This window comes from Cephus cinctus, unplaced genomic scaffold (genome assembly GCF_000341935.2).
Source record: "Cephus cinctus unplaced genomic scaffold, Ccin1 Ccin1_scaffold0857, whole genome shotgun sequence".
NCBI classification, from domain to species: Eukaryota; Metazoa; Arthropoda; class Insecta; order Hymenoptera; family Cephidae; genus Cephus; species Cephus cinctus.
The window spans coordinates 1,076,036-1,088,570 of NW_014333443.1; the positions used below are offsets into that span (position 1 = coordinate 1,076,036).

At 35.8% G+C, this 12,535-nt stretch overlaps 1 protein-coding gene across 4 annotated transcripts; it reads right to left on the reverse strand.

Moving 5' to 3' along the window:
• Positions 1–3,156: 3,156 nt before the first annotated feature.
• Positions 3,157–10,725, reverse strand: LOC107270922 (clavesin-2). Of its 4 annotated transcripts, none has more exons than XM_015746372.2 (6): positions 10,184–10,725; positions 6,731–6,900; positions 5,726–5,930; positions 5,456–5,579; positions 5,114–5,326; positions 3,157–4,924 (listed from the first exon to the last, which is right to left on the reverse strand). In XM_015746372.2, the coding sequence occupies exons 2-6, from the start codon at positions 6,888–6,890 to the stop codon at positions 4,085–4,087; spliced, it is 1,542 nt and encodes a 513-aa protein (XP_015601858.1). In that variant the 5' UTR covers positions 6,891–6,900; positions 10,184–10,725; the 3' UTR covers positions 3,157–4,084. The 4 variants fall into 4 exon arrangements, with proteins under 4 accessions (XP_015601858.1, XP_015601859.1, XP_015601860.1 ...); XM_015746373.1 differs by having other exon boundaries at positions 10,588–10,723; XM_015746374.2 differs by lacking the exon at positions 10,184–10,725 and adding an exon at positions 9,096–9,967.
• Between the last annotated feature and the right edge of the window lie 1,810 nt (positions 10,726–12,535).

Genomic DNA, 12,535 nt, shown 5'->3' on the forward strand with positions numbered 1-12,535 from the left:
CGAGAATTCGTGAGTAACAAACCGGGCAGATGAACATAAGTACAAGTAGGAAACAAGTATTTACATTGAAAACGCACTCACCTGTGTGGCTGGGTATTATTATTTTTTCCCTTTAATCAGCCCACGCCGCGACGACGGACATGTTGAAAAAAGTTAGCGGATAACCCGCGAGAAGAAGAATGAAAAAACCAGTTGCACAGAAACACTAAACATTCGAAACATTGATTATAGCTTTTAACGTATATTTTTTTCTTAACTCGACATCGATAACGAAACACCCGAGAACGAACTATCTTTGAGAACCAACCTGCGTTATCTTCGGCCGTCCACCCTTCGTTCATGCATCCGTAAGTCAGGCGGGCACCAGCCAAGTCTTTTCTCACCGAGAACTGACGAGCCGGTATAAATTGGAAGTTGGGGTGGAACAGGCCCAACTCCGCCAAATCGAGAGTTCTGACGGAACCTAGCAGAAAAGACGATAACTTAACGGATCCTGTCGATTTAACGGATCCTGGGATTTTTGCGTAAAATCGAGAAACGCAACCGTAGGTGTTGATCTTTGGGGTCGTGTAAAATCAGCAAACGCAACTGGATGCACGAACGGGAGCGGACGGTTACGGAAATGTACGGCCGCTCAGGCTGCTAGGTTGAGGTAGAGAGAATAAGTCAGGCAAATAATGCGAGAGACAGAGAGCGACGAATCGAGAACGTAACATGTCGAATCTGAACTATCAATTGAAATCCCGTCACCAATTAATAAATTGGGAATCCTCACCGGAGCTCGTGCAGCTAATCCGTGAAGGCCGAGAACTGTATTCAAAGGACACTCAGGTGGGCACTGCACTAAGGCACAGCACTGCACCTTCGGAACACGTATTTCTAATCTTAACTATTCTGTTTCTAAAAGTCTTACTCGCGTAGTAATTCGACCTACGTTTTCTATTCTATTACATCCTATGGGACCTACTCTCTCTGTCCACCACTCGATTTCGTCTGTCTTGCTCGCGTTGCGTGAACTGTACAGAACGTATCGTGAATTCACGTCTCCGAGTAGTTTGATATCTGCGTTTATTGTAGAACGAATAGCCGTATCGCGAGGGCACCTAATTGTTTCGAGCCCTGTAGGTTACAGAAGTAGAGTGTATCGTAGATACGACTATTCCTCTTCGTCTCACGTGTCTCGCAAGGACTTTGTATAGCCTGTTACTTTTATCTTACAATTAGCGTATTTTGTTCGCATGTCCCGTATAGGACCTCGTCTTGCGCGGTATCGTGTTCTTATTTATTTCTTTGTCGTCAAATTGTTATTTAATTTGTTAACTTTATGATTTTATAAGTCCCAGAATAAAAGGGCCCATTGTTATTGTTACTAGATATCTCGTGGTCTTTCAATCTACTTTCTCTTTACCATATGTGCATTCCCTGCCCCTCTACTATCTCTTTCAGTTTCTTTCCTCCTAGCCGGAGTCCTCTTCATTTTCTCGGGGGTTTCGTTTGTCTCGCGACCCAACGTTGCGTCTGGCGTCCATTTGGCGGTAATCCTAGTAAAGATCTCTCAATTACGTTTTCCCGGAGAAATATTAGAGTATCGTCATTATTATTTGTCGCTCAATAGGGTTGCCTTGCTACGAGGCGGCTTGAAGAAAATAACGTCACTATGTATATTATATCGTAGTGATATATTTAATATATCTCTAATGTTATTGTTATTGGTAATCTTTCACAGGCCATGTATATGTACATCTGTACTTCGTATACTGTTTCATTATTCTATTTGTTGAATAAATTATCTTGAAACACTTATGCGTTGATAGGGACCGATAGGGATTAAGGTATCAGTTCAAGGGCCCTCCGCTAGAGGCACATCGAAGCCGAAATAAAACTTGGACTATGAAAATCGGCTCATTGGCAATCTCCCCACTCATCTCTGCCTATACTACTTCAAGTGAAGCTGACCCAAGTGCACAATCATAGGCAGGATTTTGCCTAGAGCCAACGACTTCACCGTCGACACATAGAATCGTCACCACCCACACCAGTGATCAAGGGTCAACAACGTCTTAGAGTAAAGCGAATAAATTATACTGCAGACGTGGAAGATAGACACCCTAGTTAGATTCACTACACGAAAGACCATGGCCGTAGCGTACCTCGAATGGACTCAAGATCCACGTCGGGAGACCCAAAGGATTCTGTTGGGACCACAACTTACACCCGACCCACTGAGCATGCTCAGCGGATGAAGCGAAAGAACAAACACCAGACAACATGGTCTACGTGTAGCTACTCTAACAGGGTGACTAGCGTTATATGAGTACTCGAATGAATATGATTAGTGGGACCAAATAGGCAAAGTAGGATAAACACATTGAAGAGACAGGGGGAACAGAGTGAAAGAAGAAAACAGAAGGAAAGATGGAAATAAAGAAGTATGGAAGTATGGACCATTGGGAGACTAAGGAATAGAACTGTAAAAGTAAAGAAGAAACTCGGTCAGTAATATTCTTCCATTATTAATTATTGTATATATTATTAATGGAAAAATATTAATGCTGGATATTATTTCTTTTCACCTGTTCGCCATTTTAAGCTCGAGATAATTAAATAGAAAACGTGCGATTTCCATTGAAGATTATAATTATATTTATGTGGATTGGCATAGATTTGGTGATTTTTATATTTAAATGACGTAAGTATTAAAAAAAAAAAAAACGCTAGAAGCGAGACTCGAACCATCGATCCTGTGATTGTTAGGCTTGAGCGCTACCGGGTGAGTTACGGGAGCTGTTCGAAGTCTGTAACATATTTGGTGCACTTAAATGGTTCGCAAAATTTCAAAGTCGATTTTCTCAAGAATTTCTGGATATAGCATCGAAGTGCTTTGGGAAATTACTATTAGAGTTTTCAGCTTCATGTACCATAAGTATGAAAAATTACAAAAATCCAATTGCCGTGCCTTCTCCTTGTCAGTCAACGTGCCGCGCACGTCATTTTTATTTCCGCGACAAGAAACAATCGACGTGTATAACACTTTGGTGACTTTAGAACAAAAACATCTTGACGTGCGTGGCACGTCTTACGTCATTCTCGAGTGGTTAATATAAATATATATAAGGTAAACGTATTGGAATATAAAAAATTTAACTTGAGTATTAGTATTTTTTATTGTCTTTACGTGGGTACGACCCATTTATTTTAAAAATTTTCTAAATACATCCCACTACTTAAAAAGAAGCTATAAATTCCACATGTGAAAAAACCTGAAAAAGTATAACAGATAATGAACTGTCTTTTGCAGGAAGATATACATATATTAAACAATTTTTTCACTTTCTTGCTGTTTTATTTTCTTAATAAATTAGCACTTGTTCTAAATCACAGTTCTTAATAGTACACCGTATCCCATACGTTATTAAGGAAAGCGTTATGCGTTTAAAGGATCACAGGATATTCCATTTTAACATTTCTCCTTGCAATTTTTTATATTTTAGAATCGAAATAAATATAATTGTTATTTTTACTGTCAAACTCGATAGGACGATCAGAAACATATATTCCTAAATAAAAAATTGTACTTTAAAGAAAATTGTACTTTTTCTGTCTCGCATAGTTAGTGAAGATTATGATACGCTATGAGATATTTCGAGAGCTGCATGACAGGATTAAGATGCTCTGCGTTATTTGCAGTAAATTCTTATTGTTTATATAGTAAAAATGGTTTAGAAATATAAGGAAGAAAAGCAGAAATTGAAGACAGAAAAGGAAACAAAATAAATAGAATGTCTTAAGAAAATACGTAAGTCAGTTGTTTTTTGTAAAAAAATTTTTTCAATCTTCATTATGTCCCTGTGAAATTTGTTTCTTGTTTCCGTCGAAGCAATATTTATTTGTAAAACGACAATAAATTCCTAAATTATAATAAGGAACTTATACGTGGTTTAGCTGCCATTTGAAATTCAATATGAAAATTTTTTTTTACTTCAGGCGCATTATTTAGCTGTTTTATATATTATCAAAACAGCGAGGTCCATAAAATAAAAAAGTACTATCCATTATTCGCCATTTCTTTTTTTTTCATATTTCATTACATAATCAAATTGGACTCTTCTGGAAGTTGATATTTTCCACTCTTTAAAACAACCTTTTCAACTTTCAAATCCAATGAATTGTCTTTGCTGCTATCTTCGTTTTCAAGATGTCTCGGTACCATCTCAAACTCATTCGAATTTGTCTCAGAGTCCATTTGCAAGGTCTCTATGTCGTCTTTTAGAACCTCCAAGTTGTCCAAAGACACAGTAATACTATTCTCATCTTTATAATCGCTATATTGCGTTCTCAAATCTTCATTTTTATTCTCATCTTTAGATATTAGCTCTTGCTTTTGCATTTCAGTATTGGTGACATCTTTCTTTACACTACCACTGTCCTCATCGATATCTTCATCCGTAAAATCAACCAAAGATCCCTGAGCATCATTTACATTATCCTTCTCATTCGTTCCTGTATCCAAACCACGAATACTTTTGTCAATATTTGAAGATTCCTCAGATTTTCGTAACAAATTCAAATGTCCAATATCATTTGCAACACTATCAATCTTTTGCTGATCACTAATTATATTCTTATCTTCATTACTTTTGGGCAAATCATCAGTAGTAGAATTGTCTACTAGTTGAGAGGCCTTCTTTATTTCATCATTAGATATATTTGTGTTGTTGACATTTTTCACCATTTCGGCTCTCTCTGCCTTTTCTTTGTCCCTTTTAATGGCTGCCAATTCAGCCTCCTTCATGGCGGAGTGTATTACTGGTTCAGCCCATAAACCAGGGTTAAAGGCAGGACCTGTACCACCTAGATCAGCTGGTAAAATATCAGTAGGTAAATGTTCATGAAGAGTGCTTAGATTGTTTCCGTGTAAAAAGATCTGAAATAATAGAAAATATATTAACATTTTGCACGATCAAAACACGTTGCTTTTTTTATATCAATTCAAGTACATTAAAGAAATGATATTGAGACGTGGTCAGGGCCGACCGGAAATTCGAGACTGATTACAGTAGGTCATATTACATATTACATGTGCACGATGGAACATCTATTGACCAACGATTACCTTGTTTCGCGTTTTTTCATCCAGGAAGGGCTTAACAATAGCAAGAGTGGCTTGTACGCAAAGAGGAGACGATAGGAAGTGAACTGCTTTGAATCTGGCCGGAAATCGGCCTCGTAAGGCTCCTATGAGATTACGAAGTGCTGCTGCACCTAGGGCGCCGCCCTGTCTTAAAGAGAATCCACTCCAGTCCACCACAACGACGAACCCCGAATGCTATAAAAAACCCAAATTAGTCTTAAATTCTTAATGTCAACCAAATAAAACTCGTACGGTACATTAACAATTATTTATTAAAAAGGTACATCTGGCAGTTAAATAAAAGAAATAAAAAAATGTACTAACTTGATTTCGTGGATCCTGAATGAGGATTTCCAAAACAAGAAAAATAGCTCTTTGTACAGCCAATGCTGGTACTGCAATAGGATCCCATTGCGATGCTAATATGACCAAGATGCATCGCCCTTTTCTAATAAATAAAATAATACAAAAAGAATATAGTAAAGTAATATTACAAACATAAAGTTCAGATCATCCATGATATTAGGTTATTTTTTAAAACTGCATCTATGTTACTTAAATCAACAAAATTTTTAATAATATCAAAATCAGTACCGATCTCTAGCAGGAAGTACACCCGGTATCCCAGCACGAAGTGCTCTTTGAAGAGCAGGATCACGAGCTGTGAGATTTCCAAAAATATCCTGTCGATGGACAATTTGCGCCTGATAAGCCGCAATCAAGGCAGCAGCTTGTTCCGTCCTGTACTTCCGGGCTAGCAGGAAGCGCGTTATGTATTCGTCAGTACATTGGTTGATGTCTGCGAATAATAATGAGACGTTTAGTAATTAGCATTAGGTTGTTCAGAATAGCTTCCTGTCAAGAATACACAGAGGTCTACAAAATCATAATAGGTATAGAAACAGAACGTAGCATTGTGCAATCATTTTAATTCATATTATAAATAGACTTCCGGTCTTACAGGAAATCCATTCTTTTCTTTATCAGACCTTGCACAAAATTGCATCAAGATATGTGTAACTGATAAAACAATAATTTCTCAGGACTATTTAAATAATACCAACTTTCAACTTTCTATTGATCGACGTGTCTAATTGTTAAACATAGTAAACAAATTCAAGTCGTAATGTTCTGCTGAATCGATTATACATATAATTTTCCTAACAATAACAACAGTAAAAGCTCTATACGTTTGAGTAGCTTGACGGCTATATGGCTATTAAAAATAAACATGCTATTATGATTATACAAAAATTATCATACCGTATCCAAGAATGATGACACAAATTGTGCAAATGTATACTATATGGAAAATTGCACAATCGTTAAAAACAGAAAGAATCTACAAAACATTTGTCAAGCTGTATATACTGTGCAATAAGTGTACATAGGAAATGTACGCAGTGGAATTTTCAAACAACCTTTTGTTCTTTTTCTTCGGTATTGCTATCACGAAGATATTTATTATTAGCAAGCAGAGATAATCAGAACAAATGGTATTAAAAGATGTATGTTGATATATATATACACACATATATAATAATTACGACTAAACTAACAAGGACAAAAATAAAGAAATAAAGTCAAACTTTTTCTTACCAACGCCTGGCATATCTCGTAAAATCGCACGAACTGTTTTGACGGCCAATTTTTTATCGCGAACTTCAATTCGTCCGCCTTCATCGTAGAGGCTCCTTGCCAGCGCCAAATCCATGGGCCTACGCGCCGAATTCCACATGAATTCGCAGTATTCTGACATGATGACCAATCTGAAGTAAGATACAGAAAAATAAGAAAAAATCGAAATATCAAATATTTCATTCAATTTATCGAACGGGCATAACGCACAATCGTTTGAGTGTCAACGACGAAAAGTAAAGTTAAAAAAAGTTTCGCAAAAAGTTTGCTATACCAAATCCTCGAATAAATATTTCGCACAATTAATTTTGCGATAATAGTGAAATTATATTAAATTTATTATGTTGATTTATTCATAGTGTATTAAGTGTTGTGAAACTGTTTATGTATTCCTATGTACCAACTGACATTGTTACTAGGAATAAAATGTCAATAAACCCATATCTAGGTACACCGAGTGGCATATTTATGATGCGTCGTCTTCTATGTGACTTCAGAGCACCAGCGAATTTAAACCGTGTCGCGGTTAATTATGAAATTTACAACGCGAAAAGTTTACATGACTTGGTTTAGTTATCTGCCCGTGAGGGACCAATGCACTCGGTGCAAACCTGAGTTATGAAATTATAAGAGAAGTACTGCGAATTCAACAAGAAATAAAGAGACGCGACATAAGTACCGCACATTTCTACGTAAATGTTCAATTGCGAAACTGAAGTATCGCCAACATCGAAGGATACTAAGAAAATACTTCTGACACTTTCGAAATCATATTTCAATAGTTAATAACAATTGACTAGAATCCCTGCAAACTCATAAGACTATAAGTAAAGAATAAGTAACAATATTTCAATATTCAAAATCTACTCTCTCAACGCCAAGAATACACGTGTCCGAGTTTACATATATAATTTAAACTAAAATTTCACTTAATCGGAAAACAGACGCGTGATGTCTGCGATAACTTAATTAAAAAGTCGTTAGTAATAAGGCTTTGCATAAATCTGGGTAATTATTATTCGTTAAAGTCGTATGGGTTCTTGGAAATATATGACAAATGTTTTTTTGAAAAAGAAATATATATCGTTAATATATTGAAATATAATAGTGTTTCATAAAATTATTTATATCAATAAAAAACTTTTTATCGTGTCTTTTTTTTTTGTATACGATAGTTGAAAGTTCCTAAAGAGTTTACATTAGCAAATTTTTTTTAATGTTCATTAGTATCCATTTTATAGAAACCTGAAATCGGTCTAAATTATAAGCTTAACCACCACATATATATGCCTTTTTGTTCCATATCAGTGAAAATGATATATTTGCTCCCATAAAAATTAATACTGAAATAGTTTCTAGGTATTATTATTATTTTATCGTTAATTATTTAAATATTTTTTAAAACAATTATTAATAACCCGTGAGCTATTCATTTTTGCGAAATTTGTAATATTATATACACAGGTGCCTGGTGAGTCTCTTACATCCCAATCACTATCTTAACGCTCGTGCACTCTCTAAGTCGGTTCAAGAATATTTTATAGTGCGCGCAAATTCTGTTCTAGAGTCTTAAGTTGAAAGGTATACAAAACCAAAAGTCGGTAAAAAAAAGTCTCCTGAGCTGAGTTTCGAATTTCGGTCACTGGGGTGTCAGGAACAACAAGATATGCATCTCAAAACTCGGAAATGATTTGGAATAGGGGTCGCTTCAATCCTCTAATGAAAAGAACGGAGGGTAAGATGCTTATAACAAACACGCCTGTAACCAATTTGGATCGTTTTAAAATAGTTATACGTCTTTAATAACATTCATAAATCATCTGCGCAATTTTGTCACACAAGTGATTCATGAATACAAATATAATGTGATATACAACTGTGATTGTACAACTTCAAACTTCACCCTTCTGAATACTACATATAAATAGAATAGTCAAAACTAAATTGCTTAAGTGGCTCAGTGTGGAAATGTCAAATTGTTATGTATCTAAGAAAAATGATCATCACTGCAATCTCAAGGAAACAAAGAACAAAGAATTGTCCAAGAATCATTCGAGCATGACAATTTAGTCTCAGTCCTAATGATTATACCCACATAAAGTAAGAAACATGGCAACGACTTTTCCAATCCTCCAGAGACGGCTCGATAAATGTTAAAGTACAGCGTACAGACCGAAGCACGAGATACCAATGTCGCGAATGAGTAAAATAGAACGGAGGAATATGAAGACACTTTAAGGAAATAATAAACAAAAAAATAGTTTACAGAATAAAAAAAAAGAAAAGAAACCAGCCGGTTACCGGTACAGGCTGACTCACTACTCACTCTCGGTTGCTACGCGTTGCGAAACTAAAGTACGCTTCACGAAACCTCGATGACTGTTTATGGAACAGTCTATAACATAATATAGCGAAACATGCTGTTCTACAGTTTATGTCGCGCCGTACTTAGCCTGAAATACTGGAGAGTTTAAACAGCATTCTTCTTTCTGCTGAATCTATTTGAAAATCGAATCGAAATACTAATCGCGTATATAAGAATCGAATTCGTGCTGTTTTAATATCATTCGGAGTATGATTCACTTTTTTGAACGTAGTGATTATCCTAAACGATTAAGGAAACGTGTTAGCAGTGTGATAATGTTGGCAAACAAAATACCGATAAAACGGTTAACCAACATAACATAACCTTGGTACTTTATGTATACATATAATTATATATGTATGTATATCGTTAATATAATATCGATCGAACATTGGCGTTACATGTTTCGTGCCATATTATTTTTATAAAAAATGGATGTTAGGTGCAGTAACCTTTTTACATGAGGCTGTATAGAGAGGGCTCTATTAAGAAGCCCTTTTAAACTGTGGCACTATCAGGATATATTAATTTAGTTGATATAATTCATAAGTGGGTACGACAAAATTACAGTGTCATATCCGTAACAAAGGATGTAATAGACAATAATTTTATCGGACATATAGGTACGTTTGGACGAATTTTTTGTTTAAATTTTACTTAGATCGAGCATTCTTGTTATGTAATATCTAAAATTTTGGTTTTCGGTCATCTTTTTTTTTAACATCTGCAATTTCGTGATGAGCTCACCTAACGGGATACATTCACGGATTCGTCAGACATGAATGTAATATATACATTCGTTCATTACATAGCAACAGACTTTTGGTAGACCCACTACAAATAATAAATTATTTAGAGAGCATACAAAAATATTTAAATTCAGATTAAACCAGAAATTCCTATACCAATCGACTAGAACCATGTTTCGTAAAAAGGAATTAAATATATATGTATAATTGACTTCGTGATATCAATTAAACGAATGAATTAGCTAAATAAACGATAAAAATATGCATTTTATTAAATATATAATAATTTAAGAATCTCACCGTATGTCACGAAAACAGCAAAAAATATAATTCTAATTTGTCAGTAATACATAACAAGGATAGAAACAGTAGCGATCGGTATCGTAACAATGAAAACTATTTATCAATTGAGTCAAGGTTGATACAAATACAATATTAAGAACTTTGCACCAAATCACACTCGACTAGTGATTATGAGCGTCACTCAAGGAAACCAATCCGGAACTATCAGATAAGTGTAGAACGTGCCGCACCGGGGATTCCGCGCTCAACCATGTTCATGACGTTGCCCACAATACGTAACACGTGAATGCCGCACATGCACCACCATGTATAGCGTATAGACACTTAAAAATGCAATGTCTACACAAAAGTATTCACTCATCCAAATGGGACGATTAGAACCCTCTAACGACACAACATACCGTTCCACAGACTATAGCATGCTTGTGGAAAGTTCACGAGTACATAAAAGCGTAGCAGACGGAAATTCAGTGACAACCGAGGACCGATTTTCGAAGCAGCTCTCTTAGTGCAACCTGTCCGAAGCCTGGTGGACTATACATACCATGATACAAATAGAGCAGGTATAGTCACTAGCGGGTCTGCGCATTCAGACAGTGACGTCACTGGATCCTCTTTTTACTGATTGGCTGATCACTGGACTCTCTTTGTTCTGGTTGGCTGACTACATTTGACGGTCGTCACGCTGCAACGTCGTACCATTTTGAGGGGCCATCTTGTTACGAACCGAAACGTAACTAAGTCCCCTCAAACTAAAAAGTGATGTCGCTTTGAACGTAATGTCATTGATGCCTGCGCGAGCTTGACCAAAATACAAACGCTAGTGGCTATACCTCGTCTATTTGTATCATGGTATATACAATGTCGATTTCTATACTGTTTTGTTTTCAACGATGCAACACGCGATTTATCCACTGGTAAATCAGTATTAAGGCGCTGTTTTGTTCAATCGTTACGACAGATCGCTACCTGATCGCCAGGTGGAAATTATCCTATATGCTGGCAATTTACCTGGCAAGAGAATCTTTTTGTATTCCTGCCATATTATGTTACGTGCTATAGTGTATGTACATATAGTATACGCACTCTAGCACGCAGGGGTGAAGCTAAAGTTTTTGGTGCCCTGTGTAAACGAAATAAAATTTTTTTTACGTAATCGTTAAGGCGCCTGGGCATGACGGTTTCTTCATGGTGGCCTGAGTTGTTACCTGTTTGACTATACTGTATATATCGTAATATAGTTAAATATTAAATACTATATCAGACATGCAGTTTATTGAATAACTGTGGATGCAATGATTTTATATACATTTTGGTATATGCAAGATTCTTCTATAAATTTTTTGGCTGAAACTTTAATATGTAATGGATAATGCAAATATCATACGTATATTTATATTATGAGCAAATTCGTATACGTATTCGGTTTTAACAGACGTGTCATAACTGTATGTATTTTTATCTGCATATTTTTATGTATATTGTGGTTTATGTCGTAACGGTACGACCGTTATAGAAACTTGAGCCGGTCAGTTTTCATCGTTTTCATTTCCGTCGATTTCTCCGCTGTTATTAACCAATGTCTTACTTGTGCGGAAAAATATGTTTAGTCCTTTTTATATTTGTGTATGCTGTTTGAAGATGCACATAGTCAAAAATGATATCAAAGTTCACGAAATGTATAAAATTTCTTTGACGATGAGATAAGAGCTTTCCAGATGATTATCATAGTCTATTGAGAAAAACATTTATTATGAATGATTATTCATACATCAATAATAAATTCGAGATAACACCCAGGTTTAACTACTCCTTAAAATTTCGCAACGTACTGAATTCGTATTGAACTGAATTGAATGACGTAATTGAATTTCGTCGGAAAGAAACGAGTAGAATCTTAAGCACAGTTAAAATGAATATACTATAGTATAATCAGGAGTTCAAAATACGATTTTAGATGTTAAAGAAATGTATTAGTTCCGATAAATAGTGCAGCTTCTTTTTTGTCAATGAATCAAATAAAATTTTAGAAATTTCATAAGAACGCTAGTACCTTTTCCGTCGTAATGGAAAATCCCAGTGATATTCTACTAGACCAAGTATCACTGACAGTGGTGAATGCACCGACCCACATAATGGAATCCAGTGATCCAGCTCGACCGTTCTAACATGGTTCGAAAACAGTGCAAATTCGATTGGCAATAAATAAATGCAATTATGTTTGGAGCATCGGCCTTTAAGTTACAGTTTTTCACAATGAGAAGGTCCGGGTCGATTGATTCCTTAATCAAGACATACAAAGATACTGCGTCAATACTAATGAAACGTATTTTGAAGGTGTGTAAGTGC